The sequence below is a fragment of the Thermobia domestica genome, chromosome 12, assembly GCF_964235325.1.
Source record: "Thermobia domestica chromosome 12, izTheDome1.hap1.1, whole genome shotgun sequence".
Lineage (NCBI taxonomy): Eukaryota > Metazoa > Arthropoda > Insecta > Zygentoma > Lepismatidae > Thermobia > Thermobia domestica.
Genome location: NC_137465.1, coordinates 210,165,126 through 210,184,470, shown reverse-complemented (window position 1 = coordinate 210,184,470; position 19,345 = coordinate 210,165,126). Strand labels below are relative to the sequence as shown.

At 36.4% G+C, this 19,345-nt stretch overlaps 1 protein-coding gene across 1 annotated transcript in view; it reads right to left on the bottom strand.

The window, feature by feature from the left end:
• Nucleotides 1-18,509, bottom strand: part of LOC145667011 (V-type proton ATPase subunit B) — a 39,719-nt gene extending 21,210 nt beyond the window's left edge. Inside the window, exons 1-5 of the mRNA XM_081734693.1 lie at nucleotides 18,353-18,509; nucleotides 8,183-8,337; nucleotides 5,778-5,949; nucleotides 3,486-3,625; nucleotides 189-335 (exon numbers count right to left, since the gene is read on the bottom strand). Coding sequence (XP_081590819.1) covers nucleotides 189-335; nucleotides 3,486-3,625; nucleotides 5,778-5,949; nucleotides 8,183-8,337; nucleotides 18,353-18,431 — 693 coding nt within the window. The 5' untranslated portion in view covers nucleotides 18,432-18,509. The remainder of the gene's footprint in view (nucleotides 1-188; nucleotides 336-3,485; nucleotides 3,626-5,777; nucleotides 5,950-8,182; nucleotides 8,338-18,352) is intronic.
• Nucleotides 18,510-19,345: the final 836 nt, after the last annotated feature.

The window sequence follows — 19,345 nt, the reverse complement described above, 5'->3', positions numbered from 1 at the left end:
GTAAAAATTCCGGAATTGGCCATCCCTAATATATATATATATATATATATATATATATATATATATATATATATATATATATATATATATATAAAATCTCAACTTCCAGTGATTGATTTAAAAAAAAAAAGGTCTTCATTTTCACGTAAGTTCATTATCTACCACGAAACTGAAGTGAGGGTGCTTACCTCGAAATCCTGTTTGAAGAATCGAGCAGTTTCCATGTTAACACCCATAGCAGCGAACACTATGGCGAAGTTATCTTCATGGTCATCCAGAACAGATTTCCCAGGCAATTTCACCAAACCTGCCTGCCTACAGATCTGAGCTGCAATCTGTCAAACATCAAGAAATGCAAGAATACTAAACGAATATAATTTTTCTAAACACTTAAAATAGCTCATTTTGGCTGTAACTTAAAAAAAAATGCTTTGAGCTTTGTTCATTTCTATCCCCCCGAAAAAAAAAAAAAAGAAAAGAAAAGAAAGAAAAAAAAAACTAACTCATAGCCTGTGTTATACAGACTCTTCGAGTTTTTAATTTAGAAAAATCCAAGTGTATTGTTCGACTATCTAATTGAAAAATCTCACTATCCAAATATATAACATTTACTTCACGACTGACGAGATCGACTATTCTGACATGAAACAAAGAAAAATGAAAGCTATTGATAAAAAAACAAGTATACTTAGCTAGCTAACCTTAAAAAACAGAAAAGTATCACTAACACACCCAAAGGTTTAAACATCAAAATAAGGAAAACCTTAAAATTTACAGACAGGGTAAATTCTGCCTGTAGAAAATATTTAAATTAGCAACATACCGTATTTACTCTCGTAATCGTGCGTACCATAGTCGCACTCTGTTGTACCAACTTTTAAATTCGAAAATCCGATTGAGACTATTACGCGAGGAAAACTGCCATTCAATTATCGTTACGATTAAACCAATTTCGAATTTTGATACATACATCATTGTGTCAACATAAAAAATAAAATATAGCCTACATACGATAAAATATTAAAACCTGTAAAAATTAAACTCGTAACTTACCGATTCGTGGGACATACAAATGACTTCTCATTGGCACAACAGAACAATGTATTTACATAGTTTGAAAACATAACTACGTTTAACACCACAAAGAAGAAACTGACGCACAAGAAGTGTCAGAGCTGTCTATACAAGCGAAATGCATTTACTCCCATTTGTAGATTGACTTATGAAGGGAAATGCCGAATGTTTTTACTTCAAACTTAAGGTGCGACTATTATGCGAGGGCGATTATTACGCGAGTAAAAATTGTAATCACACTTTACATTTTCACTAATATATTTAACCATCCTTTTAACCATCGTGCCTAAGATAGATTGAGGGTTAATAGTAACATCAGCATCGAGGCTATTTGTTTCCGTTACAATCAACACAGACTACCTTGAGCCTAAGAACACAGCTGAAAGATTCTGAAACATTGTGAAGTACATTCAGAAGCCGACATTATAACAGGCACATTGAAAAAAAAAAAAAAAAGAAAAAAGAAAGAAAGAAAAAAAAACTTGTTATAGTACTGAAGGTAATGGAATGTTTCAAAATTCATAGAGCAGAACTTATATCTAAAAGCTGAGTCAAATTTCTCAATGTGATACGAAAATTGAGCACTAAAACATTCAAGGGAAATCTGAACAGAACTTAAGAAGCATTTTAAATCCTGTTATGTCATGAAAGAATCTACGAGAAACTATTGCATATCCCAAGAAGACTACATGAAAGCTATCATGAAACTACTCAAATATTTAAATTCTCTAAAGCAACTACTTGCCGCAGAACAGCTACAATCGGTTGAAAAATCATCAGTGAATTTCAACTACATCTAGCGTTTCAAGATGGAAAAATTAAACTTATTGGTGTAAATTCCAGAAGAGTAAATAATAATAATAAATGTGGAGCACACTGTCATCTCTCCCAATTTCATAGGAGATTCCTAGTCTAAATTCCATAATTACTGTAAACACCTTAATAAAACCGTAAACCGTAATTGATGATCCGAAAAGTTCAATAGAAAGTTAAACTATGAAAGGCTCTCGCTTCATCTTAGCTCTGGACTGAACAGAGGGACGAAGTTTCAGTTAGCAATCAAGTGAAGATTCTGTGGAAAGATAACAGATCATTACCGTGCAGCACACATTAGCTGGGGAGCTTCACTGTGCCTAACTGACGGATTTCCATTACAACTATTACCTTCTTCCTCATCTGTAGCCGCCCTGAGTCAGTTGAACGCCATGGTTTATGTGAGTCACTTGAGTGACATTTAATTTAGGAATTAGATCTGAGATTTCGGCATCTATGGCCATGTTTAGCCCGCCATGTATGAGGGATGACGACCTTCTGCCATCACACTATACGAGGGAAGGGAAGACGCGGCCTAGGACCTATATGTTAGGTATCATCCTTGTATTTGCTTAGTGTGAATGATGGCTAACCTGAAAAAGCTTTTACAGTTTTTCGATCTATTTGTTATTTCAATATCCTGCATGGTTGTGTTTACAAACACCCGACATGCGCTTCCATTTATAAAGATCAATCATGTACGTCTTACTACGGAGTACTATTGTTGCAGACTGAGAAAACAGCGACACCACTGATCATGTAACAACGAAGGACCAACTGTGCCACGCCTCACCTGAAGGACCTATCTACCCGAAAGGATTTCAATGACACCAGTCTCGACTTATCAAATCCCTTTCTTGGCTTGCAGTGGATCCTTGGAAGTACCTCATCTAAACTAAAAGCTTAGGAACTTTTGGCTTCCTTTTTCTCCTGGCTTGCATGGAGTTATGTCGGGACTAACCCCGCTCTGCTTGTAGAGGAGCATTAAGTGTCGTACCTCTCCTCACGTAGCTAGCTTAGTGAGGATTCCTTCCTGAGGCCGCCAGGTCCAAGAGAATTTTGTATCTATCTTGTATTATAGTAGAATTTTATAATGAAATTTGGTAGTGGGAGAACTATTCCGGACTGTAATTTGCTTTACCTACACCTGCACAAGCAGAACTTTAAAATATGAATTTTTCGAGCGATACAAATTGAGTGACGTATTATCAAAGGACTTCAAAGCTTGGTAAATCCTAAACATACGAACTAACCCAAAAAATTTGATCATCCATCTCTTAAAAAGTCGTATCCTCTGAACTGTATGTAAAAAATACGGCTTAACACCTCAATTGAGTAGCTTCACTTTCTCATTAAATCCTAGCTTTGAACAAGAATAAAAAGCTTTCTCCAGACAAGTAGTTTTCTTTATTCTATTTAAGTTTTTCCTAAATTTTTCTATAATACTACACAGTGTCCTATGTGAAAAGTATCAGTACATTCTTAAGAACTAAATCTGATTATAACGTTTGTGTATATACGAAAAATAAACTGGACTGTCTATACTTAGTCAACTCGAGAATCGGTATTGGAAATCCGGTTTAGAAACAAAACAATACCTCGTTATGTGGTAGACCTGCAGCTGAGAAAATAGGGATTTTCTGCCCTCGAGCGATGGAGTTCATCACATCAATGGCTGAGATACCCGTCTGAATCATTTCCTCTGGATAGATTCGAGACCAGGGGTTAATTGGTTGTCCTGCAACATATTAAAACATTTCTCTTCTAGTACAGCGTCTTACAAGAAATTAGTGCGAACAAACCAAAAACTAAAAAAATAAAATCAATACCAAACCGTTAACAGTTTTGATCAACTATAGATCAGTCTCAAGCAGAAAAAAAAATAAACGTTAAACTGCAGTGTAACTGGAAAAAAAAAAAAAGTTCCGATTTAGAATATAGATGGAAACATTGATGAACATTACTTACACAGTCTAAGGTGCTGCCACCTATGAACTTATGTTGTTTGGACTGACCTATCGAACCTCGTTAATTTGACAAGGTAATTTGTGTGATTGAAATTGTTTCAGTTTTGTGTCGTGAAGATGAAATAGTGATAATGAAATAGTGAATTATAATTTGAGTGGGTTTGTATAAGGAACAAGGATTAAATCCTAGTGCGTGGTTAATCTTCACTCTTTATAAAAACTCCTTTCTTTTCTTTTTGTGTAGTTTTGGATTAAACATCTTGGGTGAGTATTGGTCGCGCACTTGGGATATGACCCTGATTCCTACTGCATTTAAATTTGATGTCATTTGTAGTATTTGGTTTTGTAACCTAATTTGAATTAACCTTTTCAGTCAAAATTTGAACTTTAAATTTACTCTAAATTATCAAATCAATTAGAAAATATAACAATAATGTGTCTTCACCTTCCGACATTTAAACCATGATTGAATGGAACAATTTCTTAAAAGAATGGATTCGTTAGTTATTGTTATATATACACATATATTATTTGTTTCATCATTTGTTGTAATAAATTTATATGTCGGTTAAAACTGATTCCTTACAATTTACAAACTCTAAAACCCTTTCACCTAAAGTCTGACTTCCGTAGCCACTCGGAAATGCAGTGTACTTGTTCCTTTGACTGCAGGTACAGCTGCAACTCCCAAGCGGTCTCATAATATTCAAATGCTTGGCACAAAGGAGTTGAAATATTAAAAAAAGCGATCAGCAGTAAGAAAATGGAACATGATAAACGAACTATATTAATTGCAGCGTACATTAGGGCTGTATCGTCCTATGATTCAAGTCTTGGCCTTCAATAAACTAAAATAGTACGAGATTTTTACGATCACGGGATCGCATGTGTTATTTTCGAATTTGTTAAAAATTCAAATCTATTAGACATTTTCTATATAACACGATGCTACGACAGACTAATTACGGAATTTTTAAAGCGATTTAATCCATGTTTGCGCTTAGAACAATTATGAGTGTTCTCATCTTCAACAAAGAGTGCTTGTAATTTTAAAAATACTCACCACGTTGCACATAAAGAACGACCTAATTTTCAACACTATGCACGGCAGAATGAAGAAATCTCGATAATCGACCCTTTTTCAGCTCCCAACGAACCATACGCAACTAAACCCAAAACTACAGCTCTCCAGTACTAGTCTCGTGGTTGAAAAAGGGCCCAAATTTCGTACATTTTATGGATATGGAATATACAAAGATCAAGCCCCTGTCGAAAATATAGCACACACCATTTGATTACGAAAGGAAGAAACCATCTAGTCTTGGTTCGAAGTCCGTGCGAGTGCTTAGTCTTGAGGTTCGAGAGAAAAAAATGAATGGCTCTGTGAAGCATATGGTAAGACATCTGCTGGCCTGCCTATTTCTAAGTATGTATGAATTCACACATGAAAAATAAATTAGCTTTATTAAACTTAAATATTAATTAGATTATATGTAACCCTGTAATCAACATGAGTTTAAAACACATTCGTGTGAAATTCCAGGTTCCCTGAGAAATCGAACTACACATTTAAATAGTACTAACAAAAAACCACAGCATACAACAAACCCTCACCTCTACGTTAGCTTATCTTTAACAGTTTAGATCCCAAATGAAAAATAACTATTTAACATAACTTACAGAGTGAAATTCGAAGTTCAAAAACTTCACTCGCGAGGCTTGAATTGCAACCTATGCATAACCCACAAATAAGATTAACACTTTCACCGGCAAGTCACTTGGCGTAAATTAAAAAAAAAAACATGCAGTACAGTTCTCTGCTGATCTTCGTCAAAGCAATCATCTCCATTTGAATTATACTAAGCAAGAACTCCCTCCACAAAGAGGAAATGACAATACTGTAAGAAAACTTATGAACATTACCTTGAATATCTAAGAAATCTTCCGCAAGAATGGGAGGTCCTTTGTCAATGGGTTTGCCGCTACCATTAAACACTCGGCCCAACATATCTTCCGACACGGGAGTTCTTAAGATATCGCCAGTGAATTCACATAGTGTGTTCTTAGCGTCAATACCTGAAGTGCCTTCGAACACCTGCAAATAAAGGAATTACACTTCAATACACGTGATAAACTACACAGAAAACTTATGTAACCATAACCTGAAGTTCGGTACTAATCTCGGATTATACTCCTGTTAGAGGTATATCTTTTTCTAATGCAACTATATTTCAGTCAATAATAATCACAACTAACTTGAATAATGTTCCATATGTGTTTGCAGCAAATATTTCCAATACTTTCCATGGGTACATTCCGTCGGAGTTGAGGCTAAAGACTACCGTGTACATATATACATATATTTTAAACAGTGGAGTAAAAATTTATAAAAACGATATGTCCACTGTTGTTCTTTCTAGTTTGAGCATCGTTATCTCAAAATTACGGATGACTGATTTTGTGTTCAGCAAACTTTCGTAACTGATTACTGTGCATATGGTGCAAATAATTACGATTAATGTAATAACGAGGCTGATGGTCGATCATATTTATTACAACAAAACCATATCAAGACTAGCATAAAGGATAGTCTCAAGCCTTACCCCAAATTAGGGTACCCGGGAAAGTATTGGCTAACAATACATAAAAGACAACATTCAGATTAGCTGTAATTATTATTATATGTTCCATACTCTCAATAACCAATTATATTTCAGTTACTATTCCGTGATCATGATGAGAAGCCCAGATGAGGTTTTACTAATAGAAACTTGTTTAGAGCCAGAAATCTAATCCCCGAAGTAAATCTTAAAGCTCGTAAAAATAGACTTTCCACATTAATTTGGTCCCGGGTGAATGCACAAATTTCTAATTGCCGGTGTACACCTACGGTGCGATTATAATAAACATTGGAGGCAAACTTATTTACTAGACATCTCATGTTAAGATTTAAACAGTGAATCTCGTTTAGATTGTTGACTAGAAGTTCCAGTTTTGAATCGCATATAAAGAAACAGCAAGTAATCAACGAACCTGTATAGTCAACACTACTTAATTTTCAAATGAGTAGAAATAGATTCACCATAAAGTGAGTTTAGTTTCATAGTGTGAAACTACAGTAGATTTCCAAACTACTGGAATTCAACACTCCAACCTGAAGTATGAAGTACCAAATCTGCAAGTACTGGTTACAATAGAGTAAAAACATCGAAGATAGAACCTGTTGCTAGGACGCATCGCTCTGGTACAGTCCGCAGCAAAAAACCTGCAACATGAGCATGTAAATTTATTGTGAAACGACGAGGTCTTTTGTTCCAAAATAAGTGTGCAGGAGAGGACGCAGAGGTTTCTTCTGGCGTTACTCGTGCCACTTAGACCTAGTTTCGCAATAAACTTACATGCTCATGTTGCAGGTTTTTTGCTGCGGATTGTACCAACTCCAAGAGGGGATCCATGAGAGTGGATAAATATGTAATGCACAGCTTATGAAGGAAGTTATAGGTAACACATCAAAAATCAAATACACAAGGCTCATATTAGAGCTACTTTCAATATATCAACCCGTTCCCTCCCCTTCCATTGTGGCACAAGCTTCAAAATATCCTGTTTATAGAAATCAAGTGTTTTGAGAATATAGCCATTCATACCTAACAGAAAAGAAACTGCCGGACAAGAAGTTCCTCATCGGTCAACCAAGATGTTCGACAAAGTTTGATGACGTATCTGCCGATCATTACGAATTGCTTTATCAGTGATCGTGATATTCTGCTCGCTCGATGCTACTACAAGACGCCCGTACCTGGCAAATCCACAAAGTCCACACGGCCTTCTTCAAAGAATTTGCACCACCTGGACATTTTGCTTCGGTTCATACCGACCACATACGCACTCCATTTCATGTAACAAAGATGGCGCAAGTTTTCAACACCGTTAAGACAGCACTTCATGAAAACATGGTACGAATGTTGAAGATGAAATCTCTCCGCTTTACATCTCACACTCATGCAGAAGAAGACATTAGTAAAAGTGAATCATTGTAAAAGAATCCGTGGATTACGAGAAAAGTGGAGAACCCCGAGAAACACCGACGTAATTTTTTCCACCAAAAACTAATATGGCCTAGAATTGAACGAATGCCTCGCACCACAGGTGAGCGTTCTACCACTAAGCCCCCGTGCTCCTGACCTGTGCTGTTGAAAATTCATTGATACCTGATATTTGGCCGATCAAAGGAGCCGCGGTTTCATTAATATTTCCGGTCCACTACTTACTACAAACTGTTCTTCTAACCACATCCCCTTTATGTATTAAATGGTGAATCATCTTACCTGTACAACAGCCTTCGATCCGCTGACCTCCAGTACCTGCCCTGATCGAGTACTTCCATCGGCCAAGCGCAGCTGAACGATTTCGGCAAACTTTGGGAATTTGACATCGTCCAAAATAACCAGCGGTCCATTTACACCAGATACTGTTTTATATGCTGAAACACAGAAATCAAGTTGAAAAATATATCAGACATTTATAGCGGAGAACAAATGAAAGGTAAGGGGAAAAAGCAAGGAATGTCACAAAACTGCATTTTCGAGAAAACTGCGTTTTGACATTGAAAACCGCGTACAAAATGAATAGGGTTGATCAAATCTTTTGCCCCTTTTACATGGACATTGCTACATCCACTCATGCATGGCACATACAACAAAATAGTACCACGAGTCACCAACAGATAGGACAAAGCACCCGATAAAGCACACATATGGACATTCCTTGCTTTTTCCCCTTACTCTTCAAATGCATTACTATAGTACACGTATCTTAATGAACACCTATTAGCATTTACTCTACCAGATATATGAAGTATCCGCAACCTTCCAACAGTCCCTCAACATCGAGAAATTAGGCGACCTATCTGTTAGTATCTTATTTCCTCAACTCCTAGCTATTGAAATTAAGTAGGGGGTTGAGGAGCAGTACTATAACCGGTGAGGAGGAATATAAACGGTGTTGGTAAAACATCTATTTTGTCTCTAGATTTATTTCAATTCTCACGACTATACTCTGAGGCTAACGGAGATTATGGTGATGATACTGAAGGAAACTATAGAAAGAAGTGCCAAAAGATCGAGAAACCCATGCATAGGATGCTTGTTCACCACTAAACAACTTGGCTCGAACTGAGATCGACCCAGGGACCCAACGCACCAGAGATGAGTGCTCTACCATTGAGCCACCACGCCCCTACTATCTAATTCTACTATTCCTATTATCACTGAAAAACTAGTAGTGTTATAATTCTTGTTGTGGTATCTACATACGGATTGGTAAAACTATATTTTACTATAGTTTGGTTTTCATGGAGAACCTACGTCTCTTCTAAAATTAATAAATAAATGCACTTATCCGAAAAGTCAATGTTTGCATTTTGTTTCGAGGACTTCCGGTTCGAAATTTAAAGACTTAGTTTCTTTCTGAATCAATTTTTATAGCCTCTGTGGTCAAGCTTTTTTTTTTGGGGGGGGGGGGGGGAGATGAGAAATTGCAAAATTCTGAAAGATCACAATTTGTCGAAAAACATTTTTTCAAAAAATCTGAAATTTTACATATAAATATACCAAAGCACATGATCGACAAGTGCTTCACGAACTAATTACCTTTTGAAATGAAAAATAAACTTTTCAGTTTATGACCAGCGGTTATGCTGGCTAGGCTAAAGGAGACGGTGATGTTGAGAAATGAACTTAATATTGGAAAGAATAGTCAGAAGAAACAAAAGAAACCCGAGAAAATCCACGCACACGGTGTATGTAAACCACAAAGCCTACCTGGAGAAGTCCGGGATCAAACCAGGGACCCCACGCAGCAGAGGAACGTTCTACCACTGAGCTACCGCGGCCTTACCTTTTGAAGTAAGGATTTTAAGAGCTGATTTCCCAGTTGGTAACACTGGAAACAATGACGAAAATTCGATCGTGGCTGAAGCTTACATTCATTAAATCAAGATTAACAAGCTTTTCTAAGTGCTGCTTATCTATATTATTTATTATCAAGAAGAGAGAGAAATTCATAAAAATTACCCAACCTCCCGTATTCTTAGGAGTTTTTTAAAAAGTTAACAAACTTGCGAGCGACGATAAGTAAAAAAGTATTTTGATCATGAAAAACATTAATTCGAGATTTCAATGCAATTATGCATATCATGGTCCTTACAAGCAACAACAACAATAAAAAAAAAAAAGAAAAGTGATTTCCGGATGTCTGCCAAGCAGTCTCGAAAACGTCCACTGGGCTAGAAGTACCGCTTAACGTATCTACACCAAATTTCAACTCAAGACTTTTAAAAGGCTTTCCAAGGGGAGAGATTCGAATTATTTTCCTATCCCTGAAATTAACGGTACTACAATCAAGAATAAAAATTAGAAAATGCCATTTTCTAGAAAACTGCTCCAATTATCTTGTTTATATTTCATATTAAATATTTAATTAACCATATACCGTGGGATAAGTTGTTTTCGGACGGTTCTCAAAAATGACTCAGGCGTTTTTGTTCACGTATGTTCAAATATTTCATTATTAACCTGATAGTATGACAGCTCAATTGTCCTGATGTTCATGCCTAGAGATGTGACGGAAGGAGGTATATTTTAAGAAAATGTTCCACACAGTGGCGATAAAAAATCTGTTTCCGAAAGGGGATACCTAGATCTTTCAAAATGTGAAAGAATTTTAAAATTCGAACTGGAAGCGCTCGGGGAAAAAGTGGAGTTGATTTTGAGTTTAACGTCCCGTTCAGCAGCGAGGCTATATGAGACGTGGACCTACTGATTAACGTGGAATCCGAACCACATGAGCTCCCGCCGGGAATCGAACCCGGGTCTCCCGCGCCAAAGGCGCGTACGCTAACCGCTTAGCCACGGAGGAGCTCGCTCGGGGAGAAAATCGCAAACATCGACTTTTCGGATAAACTAACGTTCATTTGCCAATTTTAAGAGATACGTATGCGAAAACCAAACTACAATAAAAAACAGTATTGCCATATCCATATGTACTATTCGTGGCTTTGAAAATGTTTAAAAAAAAAAAAAAAAGTTTAAGAAATTACTAACAAACTCTTATGTCGTTTGTTTATGCATTCAGAAACAAGTCTAGATGGACTACCTGCTCCTGATATTCAACTCTTCCTCCTCCTCTCCTTATCTGAAGCAGTCTGCGTGATGTAATATACTCTTTCCATTCAGATAAAGAAAGAAAAAAAATGTTTCCAAGGTTTTATAGCTCCAAAACAGTCTTATTCGATTGTTATGAGATTCCTTCCTAAATAACTAACTCTCTGGCCTATGGAACCCGGAGGTTCAATGCCGCGTTCACAAAAGCTCTCCACTGACTGCTTTCCTTAGCTAGTTGGATCCAGTTTCTACTTTGTATTCCAATCTCTGCGAGATCCATCTTAATATTGTCCTCCCATCTGCGCAATGGTAGTTTTCCGATTGGTCTTCCAGTCAAGACTTTGAAAGCGTTTCTACTTTCTTCCATTCTAGCTACACGACCTCCCACCTAAGCTTCCTAGACTTGACGACCCTAACAGTGTTGGGTAAACCGTATAAATTTTGTAGTTCCTCGTTATGAACTTTCCGCCATGCCCCATTCCCGTTCCTCTTGGGTCCGAATATTCTTCTTAGGATCTTGTTCTCAAATACTTTCAGTCTATGTTCTTCCCTCAGAGTAAATTACCATGTTTCGCAACCATACAGAACAACAGGTATGATTATCGTTTCGTATATTTTAAGCTTTAAATTCCTCGACAGAATTCGCAAGGACAAGAGATTCTGAACCGAATAGTAACACGAATTCCCTGCTTTTAGTAGACATTTAATTTCTTTGTGAATATGATTTTCCTCTTAATATTGATCCTAGATATTTGAAACTATCCACTTTATCAAAAGTATTATTTAATATTTTAACGCGTCCATAATTTCCTGTATTACGGTCCCGACGCACTTCCATGTATTTGGTTTTCTCTGCATTTAATTCTAAACCCATGTCCCTGCAAGCGTTTAATAAGATCTCTGCATTTCGCTCTATTGTTCTTCTATCATCCCCTATTAAATTTACATCACCAGCATATGCCATAACCTGGTGAATACCGTTCAACTCTAGGCCCTGGTTGCTATCTTTGTTCTGGAATACGCTATAGGGAAAATCAAAGTTAAATAATAATGGTGACAACGCATTTCCTTGTTTCAGGCCATTTTCCCGGTGAAAGCTCGGACAAAAATTTTTCTACCCAGACTTTGGGTTTAAACATATCTTAATTAATCTAATTAGCCTTCTCGGTATTCCAAGTTCTGTAAGAACGTTTTATAATGTTTCTCTCGTAACCGAGTCGTACGCCTTTCTAAAATCAATAAATAGTTGATGTGCCGGGGTATTATATTCCCACTTTTTTTTTTTTTTTCGAATATTTGGCGAATGGTAAATATTTGGTCGATAGTTGATCGATTTCGTCTAAATCCGCACTGATAATCTCCAATAATTCCATCTGCGTATGGGGTCAATCTTGCTAATAGAATATTTGAAAGGATTTTATAGCATGTTGACAGAAGAGAAATGCCTCGATAATTGTTACAGTCTGTTCTGTCTCCTTTCTTGTGAATTGGAATAATGATTCTTCCCACTCTTTTGGCAATTCTTCCTTGTTCCAGATAAGGAGAATTAGTTTGTGTATCTAATTCCATAATTTTTTGCCTTCAGCTAAAATTAACTCAGCCGGAATATCATCTACACCCGGAGATTTGTGTTTCTTTAATTTCTTTATAGCGGTTTCTACTTCTATTCGGTTTGGTTCTGGAATATACGGTTCTGCGGTTTGTATCTCCTTTTCTCCACGCACACTAGGTTTTGGTTGCGTGTTAAGCAAATAGTCAAAGAAACCTTGACATCTATTTAAGATGCTATCCCTATCAGTGAGAACTGTAACCGTCACATTTCTTTAATACATAGGCACGAGGCTGATAGCCTTTCTTAAATTCGCTGATCCCATTATCCATGTCCCGGATGTTATTATTTTTACTATTATCTTCGAGTTCCTTAATTTTAGCTTTCAAAAAATCGCGTTTCTTTGTTCTAAAAGTTTTGAAAGTTTCCCGCCTGGTATCTGCGAAATTTTGTGTGGTTATTTCATTCGGGTTTTGTAGCCAGCGTAATTTTGCCTGCTCTCTCTTCTCTGCTAGTTTTATGCATTCCTGGTCGAACCATGGTTTGTTCCTAAGTATTTCCGCGTGTCCTAATATTTCTTTTGCTGTTCTAAGTATTTCCGCGTGTCCCAATTTTTCTTTTGCTGATATTTTAATGCTATCTCTAATTTCAATCCAGGTATCCTCAACACTAGTGCAGTCCGAATCTTCTAAAGCCGAGAGTCTATTCGAGATTCCTTCCTACTGCCCGGAAAAAAAGTTCCCATAGCTTCATAAACTCCTTTATTTGCATTCCTTCCCTTTTTTTCAGACTGCAAGCTAGAAAGATGCTCCTTGTGATATCTATAGAAATTGTCAATTATGGCAGTAGGTATTGTGCTTCCCAAAGTCAGTAGTGCTTACGCAAAGCTCTAAAAACTGAAATGCTATTCAATGATTAATTTAATTCTGTTTGCCAGTATTTGGAAGGAAATGTTCCAGCGGTGTCATTTGGGCAGTACAAGAGGATGTAATTCTCCCCTACCTTAAGTTTGATAAACACATTGTTTGATCATATTTATAGTAAAATATTATATAAAAAGTGAAACTTATATGACAGTGGAGAATCTGCGTTCCCCCTTCCCTCCCCCCTGGCAAAATCTAAAATGCTGCTGCTTTTAACAACAAACTTATAGAGTTACCACAGGACATTACTAGAGTGCTTACCTTTAGTTTCACGAGTCAAAGGTCGAATCCCAAGCCACGTGAGTTCATAGTGGACCATATTGAGAGAGATTTAAATATGGAGATAGAGGGATTATTTATATATACAAGTTTAAACTGGAGAAAAAATGATCGAACTGCATACATATTATAACAATTTGATTTTGTGAAACAGAAGGAAAGTTTCTAAACTGCGAGGATCACATCAAGCAGTTGTCGAATTAAGGTGGAGAATTCTTTTCAGAGCACCAGATGAATGCGAAGGGAGAAAAAGATCTTTAAGATCTGGGGAATTAAGAATTCTGTCCTCAACTTCCGAGACTGGTTTCCAACTACGAACCTCTTAGCTATCAAACGATAACTATCCATTCAGTAACTAACTAAGTAGTCATTCATATAGCCTCGTTACAGGGTGCATAACGAACTTTCTCTTGTTCAGGAGCAGTTTTTTTATTATTATTATTATTATTACTATTTATTTACTTTTTAGGTAGTTAATGTTCCTTACTACTGTGTTAATTGATTTATACTTGAGAGGACCGTCTAATAACGTACTGCCCAATACTCAGCCATTAATAACCTTTTACGAAGCTCTAGTGGAAAATGAAACAAATCGTAGTATGTTTGACCTTTGAAAAAGTGAATAAAAAAAAGCAATGGAAATTCGCGTAACTAGCCACTTGGATGAGAACATAACTTGAACAGCGTGTTAACGCTCTAATGTGTTAGATGAATGGTTGATGTAAAGGACTTCTACGCGGATAGTCATAGGTCCGAATCCCTATCGTTATAGTTTTCTTTAAGTGACCTTTATACTATACATTCCAGTTGCAGCTATTTTAAACCGAAATTATTTTCAAACATGAGATTGGTTTATAATATGCTATTCTTTAATTTGCGACGTTTCATCTTTGATATTAAATCTTAAAACCTTAATTTAACTCATTCCCCTACGTCATATCATGAAGTTTTGCACAACGACGATAATCGGGCGGAAATACAATATTCCACTGTTACTGCAATATAGTCTACTTATATATTTTTAGAAATTTTTGACTCAGAAAGAAAAAAAATTAAAGTGGACAGTACTATGCAAACTGGACACCTGAAGAAATTTCGAAAGAATTTAGTACGTACAAATTACCATTAGAAAAATATACTGGGCGGAGGAGGTCTTAAAAAACAAACTATTCCTAGAAAGGGTGACATGTAAAAGTAATAGAATACGAAAGATAGTGTAGAATTCATAGGTTTCGGGGTCGCAAAATGAACAGCGACATATTTGATGCTGCTTAAGTCCAAGATAAGCCCTGATTGGTATGAAGGTCAAAGTGGGAGCGTCAAGAAAAACTAACCGAATGCATAGTTTTCTGAGTCACTGACAGTGATTTTCCAGATGTGGTATATATCCAAGGTAATATTGAAACTCATATCATTGCCAAAAAAACACACATTTTCACTACCTCGCTTATGTGTAGACCAACCATTGATGACGCGCCTGCTTCATTCGGAGTTCACACGCAACCCCGCGCGGGCTCACCAGCTTCGCCCTGCCCTGTCACGATTAGACAGCATTCGTGCTCTTTACTGGCCACCTAGCACAGCTTGGTTTGTGTTTTTTGCACTGTCATATTTATGCCATACATACGGATGTCGTATATATACGCAAATCGTAAAAGAATTGTAATTTCCCAATTACTTATGGCGACTCCTTTGAATCTTATCTATGTTAAGCGGAGTAATATGTCTCCCAGTGCAAATCTTTTAGAGAACAGTAAGAAGAGAATTGTTGAAAGAATTTTAAAATTTTTCAACAATTATTTTGCTTGATGTGGCCAAACGATTTGCATTACGTCTACAAAGCAAAACTTGACCTGCAACTTTCCTTCTCGTCAATTCCGCAATTACGAGAAAAGCAAGAACTTATCACAATTTTAACAGGCAATAGTCGAGGTAGTCTTGCAGCCCAAAAAGGACATTACAGGCCAAACGGTGCACGTTCATATTGAGATCCACAGTCAATTCATTAAATATTAATACCATCACATCCGATTTTCTAGGCTGGATCAGAATACCGCTACATATTCATATAAGGATCTTCCCAATTGCTGGTGTACCCTAAAGAATATGTGAACACTCACCAGAAATGAACCCCGGGACCACTCAACAATGACACAGGAGGTAACAGGCTACAATTATTTGTATGAAGAAAAACATTCAATACTACGCTAAAGAAGTGGTTCCAACGAAATCGAATCATCGAAGGAGTTGACGAAATTATACTCACGTCAATGAATTATCTAACAAATGTCGTCAATAAATTAAATGCTTTAACAAACAAAATAGGGTAATAGTTAAGAACAGCTACTTCTCATCTCCCGTGCACGAGGATACATCTTACTGTTGCACTACCTAAACACCCTAAGTACAAGGGCAAGAACTCAGTCTATTACCTACTTTTTAACATCCTAGATAGGCAATGAATAATTCCTGAAAGTATGGCGTTTCTCGTCCTTCCCTAAATGGGAAGTACGGCTCCTTAACTATAACCCACTTTTCGTAAAAGAAGTAGAGTGTGAATATAAGTAATTTCTGTCATTAGATATACTGAAACACATTTTCAATGGGAGTGAACATATTCTAAGTGTAACTATTTACAGAAGCGGAAGAATGCAAGAATGCGAAAAAGGTGGAAATAAACAGCGGAAAGGCTCTGTCTGTGTTAGCAATGGACATTTGAGATGGATATAATGCAAACATATGATTTTATTACAAAGAATTGCGCGATAAAGAGCGTCACTATATATATATATATATTTTTTTTCTTTTCAGCGTCATGGTATGTTGAAAGGTAAAATCAACTATGCGAAGTTTGTGTGTGTGGGGGGGGGGGGGAGTAAAAATTTAAAATACGAATTTCTCCTCGCAGCGGGATATTTGTACCCTGGAAACTAGTGAAGCCAGGCAAGTCTTTACTTTGACTCCAACTGTGACTTTAATCGATTCTTATAGGTTTAGTAACATTGTGGTCCTTGTACTTATAGTATAATTCTTAACTTCGTATAGTAACATTGTGGTCCTTGTACTTATAGTATAATTCTTAACTTCGTATAGTAACATTGTGGCCCTTGTACTTATAGTATAATTCTTAACATCGTATAGTAACATTGTGGCCCTTGTACTTATAGTATAATTCTTAACAGAAGTCACAGTTGGAGTCAAAGTAAAAATTTGCCGTGAAGCCATTTTGAAAGTAAGAGTTATTAGGATTATTTAAGTGTTTTTGAAAATTATTGGGGATATTTTATGTATTTCTCCACTGTCCTTGTTTATGCATATGCTCCCCGTCGCTGACGCGCCTGCTTCCTACGGACGCACCCCCTTGCTCCGCTCGGGCCCCCCTGCTGCGCTCCTGCACTGACTCGGTTAGATAGCATTCGTGCTTTTAGTGACCACCTAGCACAACTTGGTTTGTGGTTTATGCATTAGCTCTTCATTTAGTGCATGCTCTGCAAGAAGAAATCGGAAAATGCAATAAATTTGTGAAAATTTGGTAGAGCCGTCTGCTCGAGTAATGCCCTAATTGATCATACACGAACCAATATCCTACAGTAGTTCGAAAAACAATTTTCAAGCAATGTATACACACGAACAGGCAATGTATCTAAATTCTAAGAACCCCCCTCCCCCCGATAATTTGAAACATTCAAACAAATGAGTACTGAAAGACGTATTGCCCAGACCTTTCAAAGATAAAAGAATTCCATCTCGATAATTTCGTATGCCAGATCACAACACTTTTTACTAACCAACTCGGAAACTCACCAAATTGTCTTGTTCCTGCTTGTAAATAATTATTAACCTAAAAACAATCCTTCCCCATAGGATCACCCCTTGTACTGTAAACATAACCGTGGAATATTCTTCAGCAAATAATACGGATCCCGCTCTATTTCAAGTACATGGATCGTAACCTCCAATTTTCTTTCACTCACGTGATAAAACAGCCATTATATTCAATTATTATGTAATAAATAATTGATTGCATTTCAATGTACAATTTCTTTCCAATGTAAGAAGTTATTGAAGGAAATTTAACAACTCCACATAGTAAAATATAGTTTGCACTACTTTACTGGGGGAAAAAATATAATCTCACTGATTTTCAGTTTCTTAGCACCATACTTATGGTTTTTCGTTCTGGCTACCTTCCCATGTGCTTACGAAACCACATTTAGTTAACCTTTCACTCAAGTAAAATGATTGTATCGGCAATATAGATCTTAGAAATTTGTGAACTTAACCGTTCTGGATACATTGCCTCCCTATAATTACTATTATACTAATTTTACTTGCATTATTTCAGAAATTATAACAGAATATCCCGTAATTAAGTTACGGAATTATTAAATTGCAAATCCAGTGAGCTTTCACTTCATTTCAAGCAAGTGAGGAAACAGCAGAAAAATACAAATACCAGAGTTCATTTCAGCCCCTGTACTTCAGATAGACCCACCCCCCACAAATGGTTAATATACATTTCTTGTTTCTTTGTGTATGGTATTATAACACCTAATTAAAATAATAATATATATCTGTACTTACTTAATCGTGGCTGTAGGATATAATCCCGTGCAACAGCCAATTTATGTTCAGTTCGAGCCTGCTTCGCCGTCAACGACATGTTGTCTGCTCTCACTGAACTAATCACGTGAAGTCACGTGAGCTTCCTGCGGCCTGATATTGGTCTTATATACCAGTCGCTAGATGTCTCTGCTCAGAACCTTCATTGAATTGTCTTACATTGAAATAAATTTTAAATAATTAGAATTGCTTCTTTCCATATAAATAATATGTCTCGATATATCTCATGATAATTCTTCATAGAAATAATATTAATAACAAACTTTAATCTCTACGCCAGACAAACCATGCCATCTAATAGAACTTATCTTAAATTTACCTGTTCAATTATGATCAAAGTGCTAAATTTCATACGAACTAGCAAAAAGTTGCATGGAAAAGTGTACAGTGAATGAATAGAAAAACATGTATCAAAATATTAGGCACATCGATGTCAGATTTTTAGGCGTAATAAAATTTATTTTGCTCCCAAAGTTCCCCAAAGTTTTTCACCTACATTTAATTTCTTGAAATAAATATTTTAATACTTTCACGCTTTTAATGTTGCTATTAGTCGATAATGAAATAACCTCAACTATGAAAGTAGAACATTTGTACAGTCTTTTTTTTTTCATTCTGCAATATGAGGAAGTTCCTTAAGAGATAACAAGTTACGTCGTCCACATATTTCTAACGAGATAAAAGTAGCCATGAGCAATCAAGATATCTACATTTTCTTTGCAACTGTCCCACTTGACATTACAGTATAATTCCGCTACCGCTGATGTTATTATAGGGCGAACATGGTTGGGGTTTCACCTTGCAATATATATATATATATATATATATATATATATATATATATATATATATATATATATATATATATATATTATATATATATATATACAGTGAAACCTGTCAACTTGGCCACCTGCTTATCTTGGCCTAGTTCGTCTTGAACCTGCATTTTCC